The sequence below is a fragment of the Enoplosus armatus genome, chromosome 7 (assembly GCF_043641665.1).
Source record: "Enoplosus armatus isolate fEnoArm2 chromosome 7, fEnoArm2.hap1, whole genome shotgun sequence".
Lineage (NCBI taxonomy): Eukaryota > Metazoa > Chordata > Actinopteri > Centrarchiformes > Enoplosidae > Enoplosus > Enoplosus armatus.
In genome coordinates this window covers 23,273,343-23,295,557 of record NC_092186.1, presented here as the reverse complement: position 1 = coordinate 23,295,557, position 22,215 = coordinate 23,273,343, and the positions used below count along the sequence as shown (strand labels likewise).

Here is a 22,215-nt window from a genome sequence, read left to right as displayed (position 1 = left end):
CATGCCTCCCATATGCCCAGTTCTTTCAAACTCCTCGCCTCCAGCCTCAAGCCCAAGCTCAGATGGCGAGCTCCGGAGTAGCGACGCTCGTAACAAGTAAACTGAACTTCATGTGTTAGTGCCCCTTACAGGGAGCAGTTAACAGTGTTACTGAGGAGGCCGTTTTTTTGGACTGAGCACCTGGACAAGAAAGATGTGCATGTGTGTTTTTTTTTTTTTTTTTTTTCTCAAACTGGTGGTTTGGACCCAAATATTACACCCATATGTGATTGCTGAACATGTCATCACTACCCTGGGCAGAATTATGGATTGAGGCTTCGCTATCCTTTACAGTTAGCTTTACTGCCTGTTTCAGTGCACGCTCTTCCTCCCCTCTCCATCGTGATCCTCCTCCTCCATCCCAGAGCAGGACTGAGGAGGAGGAGGACTCAGGAGATAAGATAAGAGCGGAGGTGAAAGGTACAGTGGTGTCAGGCCGTTTTGCTAAGGAGCTGAAGTTACATATACTGACCAGCAGGGGTCACTGATGGAGCGAATAATACCTACCTTTATCATCCTGATCCTGCAGAGAGAGAGAGAGAGAGAGAGAGAGAGAGAGCATTAATCATCATACTGAAGATGATCATAACAGTATCTTGACTGTGATCAGCAGAAGCCCTATTTGAAAGCTCACGGGTTCTGTACTACTCACACTCACACACACACACACAGAGTTTGAATGAGCAAGACTAATTTGCAGTTTTTCTGAAAGCACGGTACCAGGGGATATAAAATGTGTGTGTGTGTGTGTGTGTGATCATTTTTAATTATCAGCTCTTCACCATGCAGAGTTGCTGATTGCAGACTTGCTGATTCGCACAGTGCGAGGAAAACAGCGAGTGAGTGGGAGAGCGAGCCGGCAACACACAGTGATATCAATAGCTGGCGTTAGGCTGGTGTGTCAGCGCTCATCATCGCGCCGCGTGAAGTGTGATTAAAGTCACGACGCCGTCGCCTCGCCTCGCCCGTGAACTCGGGATGGGAACTTTCCAAATCACAAATATCAAAGTAACAAAGAGCTGGTTGATGCACTTTTAATTAGTCGGTCATTTAGAGTTAACTCGCCTACACTTTTCTTAGTAGCAAGTGGTGTGGCTGTCACTGACGAAGGACATTTTTAGTCAATGCATACTCATAGGAATTCGTCAATTTGTTGATATCACTCCAAAGCAGGCAAATTGTTTCTGCAGTGTTGCTCTGCAGATCAAGGGGGGTCTTTTAAAATCTAGAAAATCTAGTGAGAATTCAAGACCAAAGCATATTTATATAAGTAGATTTATTTCTGGGAAATTAGTGATGTGATGATCAGATTATTTCCTGGGCAAGAAAGCGATCCTAATGACTGGTTGGTTGACTCATTTAATGAGGAGGAGGCACAGTCATCTCAATGTCGGTACAACAGCAACAATCATCCCTTTACCTTTATCTCTAGGTCTCTCTAAAATAGCTTTTCAACAACTACAGCTCTTCCAGACCGCGGATGCTCAAGTGAAGTCAAAGAACTCTTCATACAATATTGCTTATTCAAGAATACTCACTTATAAAATGATCAGATTGCACCCACAGTATACCTGTCTGTGATACCTCTCTGTACAGCTAAAGCATTTGATCCTAGATACTGTAGAATCTACAGTATGAATTCTGGTCAGCTTATTGAACATGATAAAGGTGATTTAGCTACTTTTGTCTCAATACTTTGCTACCTTATTGTATTGGTTCAGTAACGCCCACACCTGCGTATGAAATGTGCTGTGCAAAGTTACGTCGCAAACCACATGTGCTGTTCTTATAACCCTGATGAATTCAGACAGTTCAGATGAGAAATGACCGCTATGAATGGAAAGGTTTAACATGTGTGGAAGTATCGTTTCTACTCTGATTTTATTAACAGCACCAGTTATATGCAATTAAGCTGACATTGAAAAAAACAAAACACTTTCCTCTGCAAATAACACAAAGTCAAGCCTCCAGCCAGGTGCAAAGCACGTGGTTTGACAGCAACTCACTCTCAGCTGGGAACTGAAGCCCACTGGAAAGCTATTATTGAGCGTTTCACATGGTTTTCATGTGTTATGTTGTTAGAAATGTCTCCAGAGTGAGACAATTCATTATGGTGAGTGCAATAGAACAGGATTCGCCCCTTGGCTGTTTTAACACGGTCCATCACTTTTATTAATTTGCCACCATTCACCTTAAACACCAGTTTTGTTGTTGTTGTTTTTTTTGAGAATATTTGACACACAGCACGCTCTCATGACTACGTTTGAATCCGTTTTTCAGCAACAACGTTTAGCCTTAATGTTAGGAATGGAAAGAGGGGACTCATGAACCCAGTACTGGTTAGCGCACCAATGCTTTCTGCTTGATCGGAGACAAACATGACCAAACCTGAATTCAAAGGCTTTTAAATCAGGTCGCTACTCACCGATCTGTCCTGAGACCTCGTCACTCGGACCGTCTTTAACCTCGACCTCTCCTTCTTCTCTGCCCTGTGAGATGGAAGGAAAGGAAAGGAAAGAATTGAAACATAATGAGAGACACAAACAGCACAGTATGGATAGAAGCGGATACAAAGAAATGTAGCTGACTTGAGTTTACTTCCTAGCCCCTCTTGTTTGAAAAACCCCCCCGACACAAACGCAGCTTCAAAGTTCAGAAAGTTCTTTGATGAGATGGTGTGGTGTTTAGTGACAAGTGTAAAGATTTCAGAAACAAATCACTCATCAGTCTTGGGACTTTCCTCAGGTATGTCAGACATCATCCATTGCATTCATCGCCACTTTCAGCAGTTTGTCTCTAAGGCTCTATTTGGGGGGGACATTTTTCCCTCTGATCTCCCTTTATGTCTGGAAGATCAAACCTGTTATCACAGAACTGGCACCCTGAAACTACAGAGCTACTTTAATCTCACAGTCAGTGTGCCACGTCTTTTCAAATCCCCCCAAAAAATGCATAAGCGACGCCAAAGTATCACTTAACGTCCCTTTATTCAATTTTGCAACTTAATATATGTGAAGTATTTTTGGATCTGTCTTGTCTATAAGCAGCACTATGAGATTATGGGCTCTTTGAATAGTAGTAGGAGGTGGCTGATTGAATTTTGTGGACTTTCATATCCAGATATTCTGTAAATTGACAGTAAAGAGCAGAGAGCACGTTCATATCCACTAATCTGAATGGGCTGTGATATTGCCTTATAACAAAGAGAGGATGAGAATGAGACTGAGACCAGGATACTTCAGCCATGTGGTAGAAAAGACATAGAGGGTCTTCTTGCTGCTCCTCAGGAGACAGTTTTGTCTGCTAAGTATAAATTTAGATTTGTCACATCCTGTGCGAGGCCATTTCCTGCTGGTGATCATATTCAACAGCAGAATTTCAAATAAGGTGAATCTCCAGTGTCTCAGTTCAGGGACATGTTTCTCTGTTGAGGCCTCATTTTATAATTCAGGCGGACACGCCAGATGTGTTTGGAGACAAAGTCTTCCATTATGCAGCTTTTAGCCCTCCTGATGTCTGTAAACAGCCAAACAACTGTGACTGAAAACAGAGCAGCAGCACCGAGGTCCACAGCAGAAATGACAATAATAACTAAAGTGACTGACTGCAGGCTACGCTTCAGGTTTTACTCCCTGGCGACAGTTTGGCTCTGAAAGGCTTTACTACCCAACGACACCTTCACGCAAGCATGTTTATACTGCTGCTGTTTCTCCGTTCCTCTCAATTCCATTCTCCTTTTCTTACCCTCAACTAACATGATTAGAAGGAGAAAAGAGGGGGCAGGGGGGAAGAGGAGAGGAGAGAGGGACCGAAAGAGACAAGGAGAAGAGAAGGAAGGGCGAGGAAGAGGAGGAGAAGAGTGGAAATGTGTTGAGAACAGAGGACAAATATCAAAAATGGCTAACGCTAATTTCACTAATTAACTCCACATACTAGATGTTGCAACAGCCTCTAATAATCAATAATTGAATACATCAGCTTGATCAACATTCTCCTACCACAGCCTTTAAAACCTATATCATAAAACCCTGTATTTAATGTGTTCTTCTTTAACACTTTTACCATAACACATATTATTAGGTTATTCTATTACCCCTAATGCACCAGCCTCTATTCAAACACCTCAGTCTATTAATACCCCACCCGTCTACACCCCTGTTGTGACAAGCTCTACATCCATCCCTCCCATGTTTCATTTGCTCGCTCCCACTCACCCTCTTTCGCTTCTTCACTGTAATTTTAACACTCCCTCAGTCTCTCTCCTTCCACTCCAACACTCTCCACGTCCCTCCCTCCCTCCCTCCCTCCCTCCATCCTCGTCACCTCCCTCAGTGTCAGGGACGGTAACAAGACGCGTTTTAAATTGTCTCCTCCTCCCACCTCAGAAACCTATCAACATCTGTCTGTCACCTCCTGCACTGGGAAAAAAGGTGGAAGGGAGAGGCGACACCGTTCAGTTTCCACCACAGGTTTCCATTCAGCAGATTCTACACTCTGATGACGTTCGCAGCGTTGTGAGCATTGGTGGAGGAAGTAAAGGCGCTCACGCCACACTCTTTGAGCTCTGACCTCCTGCGGCTGGGGATGACTCCCACTTCAGGGCAGTTTGGAGGCGGGGGGCTGAGGTGACGGGCGGGCCACCACTCTTCCTCGCCAGCGCTGCTCACGTGGAGGATGTCCCCGAAATGAAATGGCAGGGCCTGATTGGGCGCGCTCAGATCCGACGCACTTCCGTCGTAGTCGAACAATGCTCTGCAGACAGACAGAGGAACAATTTCATGTTACACACAGAAAGTAAAAGTAAGTACGAAACCACGAGCGCATTATAACATAAGAAACGTCAAAATATTCACTATACATTTTCATTCCAAGTTAAAAAACAAAACAAAAAAACAACTATAATAAATACCTAAAATAAACTGACAAAACAAGAGAGACCCATCTGTTGTAGAGCCAAAACAGCTGAGGACTGCTTTCCTACACTATTCATTTATGACCTTGTCTGTGTGTGCATGCCTCTGCGTGCAATCGTACACATCTGTCTGTGTGCATTTGTGTGTCGCCGTGCATGTTTTACGTGCGCGCATGTGTGTGTGTGTGTGTGTGTGTGTGTGTGTGTGTGTGTGTGTGTGTCTGGTGATCTGTCTCTGCGACCACAGAGTTTCCAAATTCGTCCAGAGGGGAAAGACCTGGGAAAGTAGGCCAGCAATATATACATGTGGTGAGTGTGTGTGTGTGTGTGTGTGTGTGTGTGTGCGCAAAGGAAGTAGAGCTGAAATAACTGGTATCCCCTAAAGTCCCTGCTGCCTTCATCAATAAAACAGGATGTAGACAGAAAAAGAGAAACCAAGAGAGAAAGAGAAAAAATCAGACGGAGAGGTAGACACACACACACACACACACACACACACACACACACACACACACAGAGAGTCTGATATCAGAACAAAAAAAAAACACCACCTCATGTTTCATTGATGTTAGATTAAAGATAATAAAAGACAGACTTCCACGCGAGACATTATGGATTAAGTTGGCTGTCAAAATCAGTCGAATGGAAATGTGATCTGATGGCCAGAAGGACCTGGACTGCTTGGGATTTCACTGATCAGCTGACTTTTCTAAACAGCTGTGGCTCCTTCACGGCCAACATCGGGGGGCTGCGATCATTAAATCAGATGGAACCTCAAACCATTAGCAGGAAGTAACAGGAAACATCAAATGGAGTTTATGTAAATGTTTGGTGACGGCTTATTTCACAGGTATGTTATTTCCTGATGATGTCTTGAGGATTTGCTGTAAAAATCGACATAGTTTGGTGCTGATTAAGGGAACAACAACAAGTCCTCCGAATTCAACAACTAAGTATGTCATTTGTCCATGCCCTCCACAACGACCCGTGGTAGTGTTCTTGGATCTGACAAAAAACGAGTTGGTTAGGTTTAGGGAAAGATCGTGGTGTGGGTCGAAATGAGCGTCGGAGAAACGTCCTTGAACTCTCTCTATTTTACCTACAATTAGTACCAAATTACATGGAACTTTCCGGGAAATGTCCGGGTAAATTATTTGGAAATTAATCCATTTTAAGTCTTCTAAATCTACAATGGTGATTATTATTATTTTTTTTTAATCCATGAACAAAAGTATGAGTGAAAACATGTAAAAAGAATATGTATATGAGAATATGAGCAGGATATACAAATAGCCGTGGTAGGCCTACTGCAAAAGCAGTTGCACAACTCAGTGAGACATTTAGAGATGTTTTCGTATCATCATGAGAAACTATAAAGTTCTGAAATGTTAAAAGGCTTAAGAGCAGGAGACGGCATGTGAACGGTTACAGGATATACTGGATTTGTGAAGTGCAGGGTTACATTTACTTTAGCGGGTCCCCGGATACATACAGAAAGGGCAGCTGTCAGACGTGACTGTATAAATAAGCCCCCTTTCCTTCATAATATCACTACTCCAGGAGTCGATGATTATAAAAGAAAATGCAGAGTAAAAAACAAACACGAGCGCTCTCATTTTAAGAGTTCCACGCGTCCCAAAGGACTTTGCAGCTACCAGGTTACACTGGTGGATCGTGTGTTGTATTATTAAGGCCACCGCTATGTAAATGTAACTCTAAATCAATTTTCGTATTCTCAGTATTACAGTCAGTTTAATTCCTATGAGGAATCTTGAATCTAATTACTCGAGTGAAGGAACACGGTAATTGCTGCTGTGTAACATTGTAGACTGGCCTTGTCCCAGTGTGTGCGTTGACCTGTGGAAATATACCTGTGGAAATGTATAACATTCGATACATAATATATATTAGGGTTGTGTTAGCACAGCCAGCAACCAAACTGTATTTGAATTTAAGATTTATTTATGCTCAATATTCATATAGTATTACTGTGTTTGTGCGATAATTTCAAATGTTCCAAAACAGTAAAATGTTGAAGGTCGCAAGAAATACTGTAATCATGAGGTGCAGGGCTGCACTGATCCACACACAGCTGTCGGATGTGAGTCTATAAATAACCTTCCTTTCCTTCGTAATGTCACTACTGCAGGAGTCCACGAGTCAAATTATAGAAGAAAATATGAAGTACAGTAAAAAAGAAAAAGAAAAATAAGAGCACCAGTACATCCCATATGATTTTGTTTTTTCGCAAGCAGGTTACACTGATGGGTCGTTTCCAGTATTATTAAGACCACATGTAAATGGAACTCTGAATCAATTACCAGCTCTCAGCATTACCGTCGTTTTAATTCCTATGAGGGAGCCTCTTGACATGTAATCACTGGAGGAGGGAGGGAGCACACGTTAGTTACTGCAGAGACACGGAAATGGCCTTTTCCCAGTGAGGGCTGCGGAAGTGTCATACATTAAATACTGCGTTAGTGTTGTTTTTTCGCACGGCCAGCAACCTAGTGTCCCAACTGCACTGCAGTTTAATGTTTCACTGAATACTCATATAACATTACTGCGTACATGCACTTTATTTAGAGGTGAATACGCAGATTAATTCACTGGAATGCGACCATATGATAGTGCTGTCTAATACAAAACAGTAAGTAAGTAATGTATAGTAATTTGATAACTGTTCTATTATCTATATCTTTATTCATTATTATATAACCATCCTGTAAATTTGATCAAATATAATATATCCTCAGAATAAAAGCCCCCAAGCAATTTAAAACCATAGTATTGAGTTGCAAGAAGCAAATGTCCCGGAGCATTACTTAAAATGCTTCGAAATGTACAGCAGAGATCAGCACAGCAGAGACTGGCATATAATTTTTCAGTGCCCAGTGAGACCCAAGCTTCATACAGCCTCAAACCCCAATCAGTGCGCCAATGTTTAGCTATAAATCCACTGGTCAAATCCTCACAGACTATATGGACGCCGAGTATCAGGCCCGTTGGGACTTTGAAGCATTCTTTATCTCCCCCTGTTCTGCTAGCAAAGAAGCAGCTGCATAGATGAAACTAATGAACAATGTAAAGACATTTAAAACGTATTTGCCATTGAGACTCAAAGATAAACAGTAGACTTTGAATGGGGATGAAACTTCATAGTGTACATATCCCTGCCTTTCCAAGTTGAACTTTGCGCAGTGAATATATATACGATTAATGAATTGCCGAGCTGTCGAGCCACCGAGTGTGTTTCAAAGGGGACGTTAACGGTGTGAAATGAGAAGGAGGGCGGAGAAAAGGAGAGAGAGAGAGGACACACACCTTTCACACAAAGGACAGTCGTACGTATGTCACCTCGCTTCAGTGACATTTCCTCTGGGGAAAGGTTAGCCTGTCTCTTACCTCATTATACACATGCAGATACTACAAACAGCACACTGCGCGCACACACACACACACACACATACTGTATGTACATGCATGAACACACACACAGCAGCCCAGAGCACCAGACACCCCCAATCTGTCACGCACCAACAGCCCCACCTTGACCAATCAGTTGCCAATCCGAGCGCTCCCTTTTTAATATTCGATTGCTGATTGGTCATTTATGGGCAGCAACCAGATACAGGAAGTGCACGTGTGACAGTGATTTATCATATGGGTTGTTGGGGGGGGGGTTACTACATTATTCTATATAACCTTGAAACGATCGTGGCCTGATTTTGACATGACTTGCAGGAACATTAAAATTCAGCATGTTAAGGGACTCACTCACAGGGGGTGTCATGATGAAAACCTGACACATGCATATTTCCTTATTACATCTACAATTATGCAGTCATGCACTGAGGGCTCTGTTTTATAAAAAAAAAAATCCAGACTGAAATATCTCAACGATTATTGAAAGGATGGGCATGAAGTTTCGTACAGATAACCACGATCCCCTCAAGGATGAATAGTAATTATTGAACCTTTCCTCTAGCGCTATTGATTTTAATTCAATTTGTTTATGACAAAATACCTGCAAAACTAATGCCGCGTGTCTGTTGTATTTTGGGTTTAAGGCTAATTTGCAAATGCCAGCATGCTAACACGCTAAGCGAAGACGGTGGACATTGTGCCTGCTTGACATCAGCATGTTAGCGTGCTGACAGTAGCATTTAACTTAAAAGCGCGCCTGTGCTCCAGAGTGGATAACCTTCACAGACTTTTATTCTTGCTCTTATCTGTTCGGTCAGAACTGAATTCAGCGCGAGTACCTTCACGCACTCTGCTGTCTTTCTATGGAACGCAATGCAAAGTGGTTTAAAGCTGAATGAACTCGTTGAGCTTCTGTTTTGCTGTTATACTACTGACTGTTTGAGCGGTTTTATGAAGACAATCGTGGCTCTTTTTTTCTATATGACATTGATTGCACTCTGTTTTTCTGTAAAATATATTTCCATGTAACTGCTCTCTAAGCCAGGTCACCCATGGAATGATTACTGTTTTCATTGCACAAGAAGTCTGATACATCTCTGACACTTGTTGGGCTGCAGCTCCCAGGGGGGCTGAATGTGACCTTTGGCCTCTAGCTCCCTGTGCAGTCTGACCTCAGCCCTGCTCTGTGTGTGAGTCAGCCTGTGAGAGAGTGTGTGCAGTTCAAGGTGACTCTGTCCTGGCTGCTGCTGCTGCTGCCTTTTCCTTCCAGGCCACTTGCACACAGTTCAGGTCAGATGTTCCTTTCATGCACAGTACTTGTCAGCTGTTGTTTCCTCTGAGCTTTGTATTATTAGCAAACAAAAAAAAAAAATAGTGAAACAGAATGAAAAAACAAAACAACCTAAGGTGATGTTACCAGCACAAGAGTCTGTCACAATGTCCACCAAGAGCCAGTTTTCGGTTTATTGGTCATGGCTGAGACACTTACCCCTCTGTATGCACTCCTGTTACAGGACTTAATGTGGTTTGCACAAATGATGTATAGACTAGTCAGAGTTCAATGAGGATTCAAACGGATTCCATCCCAAATAATGTAACCCTCCTCTAGTTAAAGGTTGAACCCCTCACTCCGACTCCCACAGTCTTCCTGCATTCACAAAGACTGATCGAGCCCTCCCTCTGTTTGACTGCTCATGTTACCATTTTTTTTTTTTGGGTGAAATACACTGTGGCTGATATTACAACATGTTTTGAAGTTGGAGCTTAACGTTTCCTGGTCTCCTTAAAGCCTAACCAGTGGATTTCATCATGAGTGCGACCATTAGAGCTGCTTCTCCTGTCTTTGTTTTCCAAAGTATTGATCCCCCAAGAGCTCCAATGTGACTTCTGGACCCAGCGAGCTAGCGTTTAATCAATATTTCAAATGCTATGAAGCAAGGATCTTAAAAGTGCGGGTGTTTTTTGGGACTGACACCGCTTCTGGACTCGGTAGGGGAAACTGAGGATGGACGGGGTGATTCAGAGGAGACTGAACAGCCAGGACGGGCAAGGACGAGAATGACACAAAGACAGAGGAGCACACAGACACACAAACACAGAAAGCGAGACAGCTGACAGGCGATGGATGTGTTTGTGTGTTCGACAGTATTTGCCACACAATCTAATTGTGATTGTCGATGCGATAACCTCTCTTTCAGCATCTCACACACACACACACACACACACACACACACACACACACACACACACACAAAACGTAGAGCAGACAGCTGAGATAAGACCTTATAATAGTTGTGTCACGCTGAAGGACTCGAGACAATCAGTCACCTCTGTCTGCTGTGTGTGTGTTACCTGACGTAAAGTGTGCGTTTCTGTGTGGAGCGGAGCGACGTGGAGCTGGAACTGACACTGCTGGTCATCATCTGTTCCCTCAGGTCATGGATCTTCGCCTCGAAACGGCTGTACTCTGCGCACACAGACACACAAAGAAGGCAAACGTTGTTAGACCCAGCAGACGTCAGGCGTTTTAAAAACAATGCTTACATCAACGATTGAAATATCCACGCAGAATCTAATTCAAGCCACTTTAACAAGCTGCCTGTAGAAGCAGCTGAGTGACGGGGATTTTTTTTTTTTACGCTTCAGTCACCTTTGCTCAGTGGTTCAGAAACCACATTACAGAACGTAGATCAAAGAGAAGAGCAGAGGCATGAGCAAATACATGCTTTATGGGTGGTGGAGGTTTATGCACCGCGTTAACCACATTTCCCACAAAGGGCCGTAGTGCAACAAGTACATGTACGGTATTTTGAGATGGGATGAAAATTGCAAGACGTTTATTTTCCATGTTCAAGTGCAGAGGGGATACACACACACACACACACACTCAGGGACATGCAGACACAAGCATTGAGGTGTCAACACATTCTCTACGCCCATAAACGAATAGTCTGTTTGATTTGAACATTAACTCCTGTTACATCAGACCATGTCAGTACCATCAGAAACACACACACACATACACACACACACACACACACACACACACACACACACTTACACAATCGTCCACACACACTTATAGCCAGTTTGTGAGCACGACACTGACACATCACTTGAACTCCTAAAAATCTGCAGTCTACAAATCTCTTCATGCAGGATGTATTGTTATTCATAAATACTGTCTTAGAATGTATTTATTGAGATAAATTCATCCTGCGGCGTCCACAGAAACAACAAAACTCCTCATTCATGAATTTTACTTTATGCATAAAGATGATTCTTAACCCCGCCTGCTGAACTCTGGTTGGTCAGTTGCTTGTCTAACTGGCAGGAACAGCCATCAATGGGCACAACACGAGACGTATTTGAATTTCTGAACAAATCAGAGATTCAGAGGTCTGGAACAATCACTGTCTTTCAGTTTTAACCGTTTCTTCCTTCCGTCTTTCCTTCCTTCCTCCGCTTACATGCCAACAACTAGTAAGATTTTTAGTTTCACAGGCCTATAACACAATCGAAATTGAGTTTTGGTTTCAAAACGTACTGTTAAAAAACAAACAAACGAGAATAACAATTGTTAGAGGGTGAGTTTCTTCGTGAAAGAACTGACAGTGATAGTGTGAAGCCACGTGACTCTGACTAAAGCTGTCAGACATGTCAGCTGGACGTGTTTTTGCACATCTGACTTCTGCTGCCCACATGTTGTGTTGTAGGTGGGAAACTGGCGAGTCTGGACCGGACACAGGCGTCACATTGTACATGCCCACTGAGCTCACGCTGTGACGTGTGTGAGCGGCTCAGCGGTGGTGTGACACGGCATCGTTGGTGCAGTGTTTTTGGTGGAGTTATTAGTCCGTTAGCTCATATTTGCTCATTGGCCTGAATGTAACTAACCTACCGGAAAGACACAAAAACAGCAACTGTAACACCGCAACCTAAACCTGCGCAAATTCAAATTTCACCTATGTATTTGCTTACGTTTGTTTTTTCTTTTCTTTTCTTTTTTTTTTTTTTTTTTACACAAATACGACATTGAATTTTCAAACATCACTTTCAGTTTAATTGCCAGGAACAACTGTATGCCCATCTCACTTGAATGATAAGTAGTTAATTGCAGGAGAGCAACCAGTTGGCCAATCAACGCAAAGTGCAATGAATTCGCGCATACACTCAGCACAGCAGCCCTGTGCTTCAGTATCCTCCTGCTACATGCTGCAAAAACACTTCAGTTTCTGACCCTTTTTTTTTTCCTAGTGGCCATAAAAATGTCACTGTGCCTCTTTAATTATAAATGTACATTATTTATGGAAATGCACAAAGTGGAAAAAACAAATGAGATAGTGCTCTCTGTGCATTTGTGGGATGGTGGTCTTCTTCCAGCAGAAAAAAAAAAAAGCACAAATACATACTTTTAACCAGCAGATTGCTGTGTGAAAATGACAGTAAATGGTGATACTTTTGATTCAGATTGGCTGAACAAACAGCAGATGTGTGTAATAAATCCGTCCTAAGTGTCTTGTAGTCTTCCTAACACCACACAGCTTCCCAGAAACCTCTGAACTAACACACGGATGACAACGCCGCTGGCAATAAGCCTGAAAAAGCCCTTCTGAAGGATGTCCCTGTTCGTTCGTGTGTGTGTGTGTGTGTGCGTCTGAGCCATTACTGTGGACTGCAGAATCTAATTAACCCTGAGTAATTCAATAATACTCGAGGTACACACGGTCATGCACTCACACACACACACACACACACACACACACACACACACACAGATGTGAAACCTGCAGCTTCTCCTGTCTTCTCCTTCTTTTTCCTCCCTATTTCTGCTTTCATTTCTTTGTTTGCCTCTCTACAAACGCTGTCAATAACCAGCCTACAACACCCAGATCTCAGCTCAGATTTCCCCCAAAGCGCTCATTAATCTGTCATACTGATGCTCACGGACACAAACAGCTAAACTGCGCTACAACGTCTGGAAGACACGCACTTCTGAAATCACTGAAATACTCGGAGCAGCATGAACTCTCTCGAACTACGCTATTAAAACGGCACATTGATGTTCCGTGAAAAGAACTTTGATAGATTTGCTGCTTGCTGACGAGAAGATTCACGTAACTTAGCTATATTCAATGCCAAATGTTACATGCAGACAGCATGAACTGGGTCGGACGATGCAACACTTCAGGATCAAAATGCCCTTTTTGCTGAAAATGTCATTTGTTGCTTTAACCTTGAATGTTTTCATTCCCCACCTCACTCTGACGGATCAACACTTCTACTCCTGTTTGTTTTTTCGAAATCACCCGATCCTGTATGAACTTTCACATCATCAGCATCGCGCTGTGTCTGTCAACACACATCGCCTCAATGCAGCATTGTGGGATTAAGAGCAGGAGAGAGAGAGAGAGAGAGAGAGAGAGAGAGAGAGAGAGAGAGAGAGAGAGAGAGAGAGACAGGGAGGGAGGAAACAAGACAAGAATGAAGAGACACAGGAAAGAGAAGGACAGCAAACAGATTAATGACTGTGATTGAGCTTCAATGTACTGCAGCGAACTCACGTCTGACACAGTGAAATAAAGAATAAAGGTTTATCAATGGCAGGCAGAGTTGAAACAATAGAGACAAAGAGAGGGACACTGTGGAGCTACAGGGAGACGTTGTTCCTCTTTGTGATCCACAGAACAAAGACTGTGTTGCAGCTTCGATATTAGTGTTACTGAGTCCTGAAAGAGAGGAGACAAAGCCCGTGCTGCCAAAGCACTCTCATCACGATCATCACTCTGCTTTAAGGGTGTTGAGAAGCTGCAACCTTTGTTTGTTTTTGTTTTTTTACAAGTGTTAAAAACCAAATCCTGTGATACAGCAAAAGTACCACAGAGAAGAGAACAACCCCCCCAAAAAAACCACAACAGTATTGGAAGTGAGACTGTTGATACTAAACCACCACTGTTTCTACATCACTGATCATTTCTTGCACTGTGACAGTCATTAGACACGTTAATGCTGCATCGCCGGCCATCAGAGGGATGACAGTGTGTTAGAGCACCACGCATTCACCAGATCAGGTCCAGCGCAACGTTGTCTTTAACGCCAAAACACTGCCTGAACTAAGGGCGGTGTTGTCGGTGAACAGGGACGCCAGGATGTTACTTTGCCAGAGGCACGGTGTTAACAAGCAAATGAGTTCAGGTCCGTCTCTCCCAACTCCCGCTCAGCTGTACTCACATGCTGCAGGCAGACGGGCAGGATCAACGTCCGTCACGATACGATGCCGGTGTGGTGGCTTTCAGATAAGTGTCTGCGCGTGTGAGAGTGGGGTTTGTGCCGCTCGGAGTCCCGGGATGTGAGTGAGAGGAAAAAAACAGAGAGAGAGAGAGAGAGAGAGAGAGAGAGCAGATGTGTGTGTGTGAAAGAGAGAGAGAGAGAGAGAGAGAGAGATGATGGAGAAGATCTAACGCCAGCATGGAGAGAACCAGAGCAGAAAGATGCTAATGTGTGTGAAAAGAAGCGTGTGTAGGTATGCAGTTGTGTGTGGCACAGAGAGGAAAGATATGTGTGTGTGTGTGTGTGTGTGTGTGTGTGTGTGTGTGTCAAATCAGTCCAGTGCTGCTCAGCTGCCACAGAAACAACAGATGCTAACTCTCTCTCTCTCTCTCTCTCTCTCTCTACTACACTCCTCTCTTTCTCTATCTCTCTTTCGCTGGTGCGCTCGTTTGCTCCTCCCCCTCTTCGGCTTGCTGTAGGGCGTAGACACATACACACACACGCACACACGCACACACACACATGCACACAAGCCCTTCCCACACACACACACACACACACACTCAGCAACAGACACACACACTGTTTCCTCAGGTCACTCATGCAGGAAGCTGAGTCGATGCCAGGCTCTCCTGCCCTACATTGGCCCAGGGAATCGGTCTACACACACACACACAGAGACACACACACACACAGAGACACACACACACACACACACACACACACGGTAAAGCTTGACCAAGCATTTTGAATATTGATTTTTGGGCAGCTTAATTAACAGCTCAATTCATATTTCTTGAATGGATTTTCCATCCCTTTTATATGGAAACAGCGAAAGAGAAGACAGTAGCGTGTGCCTTCATAAGTATAAGGAATTAAACTCTTTCTGCTCTGCATGATTTATGTTTGTCTGTGTCTCCATCTGTCTCCCATTTTCTCTCCACTTCCACTTTCTGTCTCTTCACTTTTGAAGACTCATTTTCTTCTGTTTTTATCCTTCTGATATCTGTTTTTCTCTTTTCCACGGTTTCACTTGTATGAATGGAAAAAAAAAACAATGTGTGTGACTTCAAACCTACCATTTCTATTCTATCATGTCAAAGTCAGCAGGTTATATGCTACAGGCTTCCATAATTCCATCAAATATACAAATATCTGAATCTCTGGACATCAAACCCCCTAAGACACAGAAGAAAACACACAGAAATCACCAGATATGAAGTTTCACTTAATCAGCATCTAACTGTCTCCGTCAACGCACGTCACCTCAATGCAGCATCATCAGATTAAGAGCAAGAGAGAGAGAGAGAGTGAGGGATGGAGGGAGAAAACAAGACATAATGGAGAGAGAGGGACAGAAAAGGGAGAAGAGGATGGGGGAGGGATGATGACAGAGACTAATGGCTCTGGGGCTCATATTCCCTCCTTCTTTCCTTCCTTCATTTACCTCTCCTCTCCTCTCCTCTCCTCCTCCCTGGAGGACCATTGTTCCTCCATTCAGCAGCTGGCAGAGACCTTCTCTGCATAGTGCAGCTTCAGTGCTATCCAACAGGAAACCACTGGAGACGGGCAGTTCGCATCTTTAGGGCTGTGTGCATTGCACCAACATTTTCCTTTCAGACCACCTTTTCTAATACTGAATCAGAGCCCTATTTATATAAACTGTGCTTCAGTGCAAGTAAATAATGTACTGCATATATAATCTATACTTCATTATGTACTTTCCTGCAGGAAGGAGCATTGATTTCATGTCATTATTGATTCAACATTTGAACTTTTTATCGCTCATGTTACATTTAAAGGTACCTTGGTGGAGTTTTTGACCACTGGTAGCACTACGGAGCAATGTGTCTATGAGTGCCCCCCACCCCCCGGTTTTGTTTGTATCATGCACAAAATACCTGCCGCTGACTTAACGCCACTTCCACCAATGGACAGTTGGCGGCGGTAAGGTGCAGAGAAGCGTTGCGATGTGCCAACGAAGGCAGGGAAGAAGAAGACTGCAAGCCGGCGGAACATGGATGGAGGCAATGCACGACTTGCAATATTCAAAACATCTGGTTTGCAGATGTGTAATGAGCAAGGAACACAACTCTACAGGGCACCTTTAAGCCTGAGTACTTCTTGTTCTGTTTTTGAATTTTCTGTCTGAATCATTTTACTCTTGCTGTTGCAAAAATCAAATTCCTCCATGGGGATGAATAAAGTTTCATTATCTGCATTTCCAAGACATTATGCGGGCCATTTGGGTTTTTAATAATTTAGTGGACGTACATATCGGCCTACCAGAGACTGGACTAGTTATGAAAAACCTCTTATATCTTATCAGTTGAATAAAAAAAAAATCCATCAGCTGGTAAGTCTGTTGTTGAAGTGTACAATAATCGATATGAAGCTCTGGCTCTAAAAATAGCAGTGCTGTAAGGGGCTCATTTATAATTGATACGATACAGTACAGCAATCAACAGTATATATTGGTATTGATTGAGTGATCAGATTGCAGAGGAGGTGAGAGGAGAGAGAAGGAGACCAGGAAAGAGAAAAAAAAAAGAAAAGAGAGAGATGTTTTATATTTATGTACTGAATTCAAATTTAAACGTCAAAACTGAAAAATGCGTCTCATCTCCGGCAGCTAATAAAAGCCGCAGCATGACAGCGACGCGGGCGTCACGCTGCAAATCTCAAATCAGTCACCTTCCTGCTACAGGTGACGCCTCAATTCCCCAAATCGCACTTCGTGTTGCCGATGAGTCAGACCATTACCACAGACACCAGCAACACCGGGGAGGAGAGGAGGAGCTGACAGATGGAAAGGAAGGGAAGGGACGAAGGAGAGGGAAGGAAACCGAGAAGAGAAAAAAAAGAAAGAAAGAAAGAAAGAAAGAAAGAACAGAGCGATGAAGTGAAGTAGGCATTGAAAGGAAAGCAGCCTACTGTTTGAATTCAGCAGATAATATTCCCGCAACTTTGTGTCTGAAAGCCCAGAGATAGAGTTGCTGTTAATCTTCTACTTAACAACTGGTGGACCACACACACACACACACACACACACACACACACACACACACACACACACAGCAGTGTAATAAGTGTAATAAGCAGGCTAAGAGAAGTGAAGCTAATCCTCTCTGCATCACCTCAGTATTACTGCTGACAGACTGCCGCCTCTGTGTGTGTGTGTGTGTGTGTGTGCGTCGTGTGAGTACAGTGTGTGTGTGTGTGACAGTGTGTGTCTGTGACGCTTGTGTGTAATCCCAGTGACTAATACTGCTGTCAACCTGCAGGCATTACCAGTCCCACATCAGGAAACTTACGGCACGGGAGGAGATCATGCTTAAAGGTCAATACTGTGACATTTTTGTTTTTTTAATGAACATCCAGACGTTTTTTTTTTTGTTTTTTTTCTGTGTCAGCAACACTTGAGCTACAAGGCAAACTGAGTGGCATTTATTTTGGATTCCCTGTTGAGTGAGAAATGAATGGTGGTTTTTATGATTTAGTTCTAACATGTCCTTTTACTGGTTATCGTCCTGCTTTTCTCTACCTCCCCCTTTATACTGTATGTTGTCTTCTCTACACATTTTAGCACTGTCAGGTCACCTAATGGCGTGTTGATCCATCAGAGCAATTGAAATATTCAAGGTTAAAGCGAGAAATGACATTTTCAGCAAAAGGGCATTTTTGGCAATCTCATTGTGAGGGGATTGGAGGAAGCGCTGCATTGTCAAACCCAGTTCATGCAGCCTGCATACGAAATTTAGCACTGAATATAGCAAGTTATGTGAATCCTCTTGTCAACAAACAACAAATCACAAAAAGCGTGAGCGTCAATACGTCAGATTAATGCGCTTTGCGAGAAATCCGAGCTGAGATCTGGGCGTCGTAACACTGCTTGTAGCTGAAGGTGGCTGCAAAAATGAGGACGGACTTCCATGAAGTGGGTTCTGTCAGTGAGTGGAAATTTGGACAATGACTTACTACAGTTTGAGAATAGGATTTTCTCCACTCATACCTGCTCAACCCAAAATATGATCATATTTTAAAGCTTTCCACTGGAAGTACATTACACACACTGGCTGAGTGCATGATAATCACTGGAATGAGAGCACCACAGGAACTCAGTGTGTAAAAAGGTGTCACCCTGAATGTGCATAGGGCCAACTGTAAGGTTATGGATTTTTATGATTGTCTGGTGGCTATTTTATAAGAAAATGTAATCTGCCAATCGAATGTAACTCACCACAATGCACTTCAAGTGAAGTTTAATCTGTACCAAATAATATCTTACACACAAATCCTACAGAGGGAGATTTAGGGAGAAATTCGAATCAAAACAGCCTTGGCTGGCCAAATGCATGTAAATAATAAATGATTGATTGATTGATTGATTTTGAATTTGGGGACAAGCACATTTTCGAGCCACAGGTCCGACATACTAAATTGGCTTAAAATAGCCCGAAACGTGATGAGGGACGTCGGCGTCGTGGAGACTTCTCACAGACAAACACGCTCCATCTGCTGTACTTCGAATAAACACACATCTATATCTGCGGCATCAGCTTAAATCAACCGTGTCTCTGCTAAAGCTAACACACACACACACACACACACACACACCATGAGCGCTTCGGTTCTGTGCCGAGCTGTGTTGTGTTTGGCGAAACTGGGTACCATATTTAATATAAATAACAGGAGGAGACCTGCACACACACGCTGAGAGAGACACTTTTTCCCCTCCTGGTGGAGGTCATTATGAGTTCCTCTCTCATTGGCAGGAAGTGTGTGTGTGAAACAGAGGGAGCACTGCTGGTCACCGCGTGCTATCGCCACGGGAACGGGACAAACATGGACCTCAGATGGACACACACACACACACACACATCCATAAAGCCCAGCGTGGACAGAAGGTTTGATATAGAGTTCATTCAACAGTCACTAATAAGAGTCACGACACACACACACACACACACACACACACACACACACACAGATCTTAGGCTAACTGATCCTTTTTGAGGGCTAGACTGTGAGCAAAATCACTAAATGCTAAAAGAGCACCTAGTTGCTCAGCTGCAGCACATTCAACAGCATGTAAACCTTCCTGCAGACGTCACTCGCTCCGGTTAGATGTAACAACACACTGTCTGCTTCAGTGCAAGTTTGTTTACTTTGTCTCTTTTTTTCCCCTGCAGGGGCTCAGCCTCCTAGCTGCTGCCAATCAAACACAGACACCGACATTACGCCCCAGCACAAAGCAGACACAAGCAAACCCCTATGAAATGCACTGACAGTTCTTGCTGGTATTTCTGCCAAATCACCGGGCTAACACAAGATATCGCCACCATCCACCCGCGTGCACCACAACACGCTGCTGCTTAGTTTAGAGAGCTTTTACCTCTGAGTTTAAAACATCAAGTGTGTCTAAGTGTATAGCATCTGATGTATGTGAAAATGAATGGGAAAGGAACTTCACGCAGCTCCCCTCTACTATATCATACTACACCATATTTTAAAGTGCAGAGATGTGACATTTACTGTTTCGAATAGCAAAGAGCTTTTGGGAGCAGGTTGTCGCAATCAAATCTCTCATGGAGCAGAAAAGAATTTTTGGTTTTATTGTCTTACTTTTTGTGTCACACACAGATTATACTGTATCCATGAGATATGAGATGGGGTTCCAGTGTTTAATTTAAGCCACAATCATGCTGATTTGATCTAAAAGCACCTTCTTCTGGCGGTATCAGTTCAACCTCAGCGTCATCACATCAAGAAAATAAACTTGGGGTCTATATTTAAACACACACGTTCCCTTTTGAAATCAGAATTCATAAATCCATACGTCGCGGTTTTCAGCATGATGTATGGATTATGTCCCTACACTGCTGCCATAAACTACCATACATTTGAATACTGTAGCTGCTGATACACTGGTCTTACCTCTAACAACACCTTCCTAGACCACCTCTGCGACTGCATAATACATGGCGGATGCCAGAAAGAGACACACACAAACACACCACACACACACACACACACACACACACACACACACACACACACAAGCTCTTCCAGTATACACATTTCTGTGAATCAGGGACCAGGGGACCTGATGCCGCGTGACTGTCTGTGTTTGTTTGTGAGTGTGCATATTTGTTATACTTAGGTCCCCCACCATGACAGCATCCCATTAGCTGAGCCAATCAGCAGTCATAACCTGGTCTCCTAGGTTACAGCCTTCTCAGTCACCCCCAGTAGACAAACATCCGGGATGGTGCTTGTGGGGAAACCTCACTCTGTCTCTCAGTGTGTGTATGTATGTGTGTGTGTGTGTGTGTGTGTGTGTGTATGGGCGTGTGTATTTGTATGTTGCAGTGAATTTCCAAAACTTCAGTGTACAAAATTATGAAAATAAGTCTTGTTTCCATCAGTTACTATTCAGCAATTATTCTAACAAGTGAATCACAACATAACATGAATAAAAAGGGTACAAATAACAAAAAAATAATATAAAACCTGGTGTATCATGGTATGTCATCACTGCTTCCCATATAAAATGGCATTTGTGTAGGCTTTATTCATGTTTTTCTACGTCTACAAACAGTGCATGTTATTCATGTATTTCAAACATAAACACCTTTCATCAACTTTTATTACTTTCCTGCAGTGCAGAGTGCAGAATTGTATCTGTATGTGGCAGCAACAGACTGATTGTCTACAGAACACTGCCAGAATTTAAATAGGAAGGAGACGAAGAAGGAGTGGAGGCAGGTCCACAACATCACCATTAAAGAGAACACTCAACAGTGACGTCGCAGGGTGCACCTGTATATCACTGCAGCAAGGTGAGAAGGTGAGGTAGACCACTGGAGGTCCGCAAAAGCAAGATTTCCAGGGGGGGGTTCATTTCATTCCGTTCTGTTCTGCTAGCAATGTTCTGTATTAGCTGCCGTACTCACCCTCAGGTCTGTACTGCGCTACTATGGTAACGGTCTGTCCTGCATTCTTCAGAGCTGCGGCCGCCTGCTCATGTGTTGCACTGGACAGGTCCACACCGTTCACCTACACACACACACACACACACACACACACACAAAATTAGAGCCCATGCCTGGGATCAATAGTAATAAATGTATAGCGATATGACCGCTGCACAGCTCGGTGGGTCAATAACTCACAGGTGACCAGTCACGTGCATGTGTGGTAAGTGTTCTTCATGAGGGTTTGTTCAATGCATAAAATGATTCTATGTCAGCATCATAATACAGTTGCTCTGAAGGGATTATCAGTCCCCCTACAGCCTGACCGCTAAATCCTGTTTGAATCCTGTCTGAAGAAAATTAAAGCCATATTTTGCTTTAGTGAAACACAAAATACAGCTTTAACACCCACACACCCACACGTCTATCAGCCATTACTGGTGACTGACTGACTGACTGACTGCCTGGTGCAAAAGAAAAAGATACTTTAAAGGGTTAGGGTTAGATTGCTATAGGCACAATGAACGCAAAGATGCATCGGATAAAGTTCAAAATATTCAGCTTCAGCAAAAAATATGATTGTCTTGCATC

The 22,215-nt window shown here is 43.3% G+C and overlaps 1 protein-coding gene across 2 annotated transcripts in view; it reads right to left on the bottom strand.

Annotated features, from left to right (window-relative positions):
- The window catches only part of LOC139287626 (discs large homolog 1-like protein), a 97,543-nt gene that overhangs the window by 5,708 nt on the left and 69,620 nt on the right, over positions 1–22,215 (bottom strand). For both annotated transcript variants that reach the window (XM_070908765.1, XM_070908766.1), the window contains exons 15-19: positions 21,604–21,706; positions 10,730–10,844; positions 4,609–4,791; positions 2,465–2,528; positions 547–562 (exon numbers count right to left, since the gene is read on the bottom strand). In XM_070908765.1, coding sequence (XP_070764866.1) covers positions 547–562; positions 2,465–2,528; positions 4,609–4,791; positions 10,730–10,844; positions 21,604–21,706 — 481 coding nt within the window. The remainder of the gene's footprint in view (positions 1–546; positions 563–2,464; positions 2,529–4,608; positions 4,792–10,729; positions 10,845–21,603; positions 21,707–22,215) is intronic.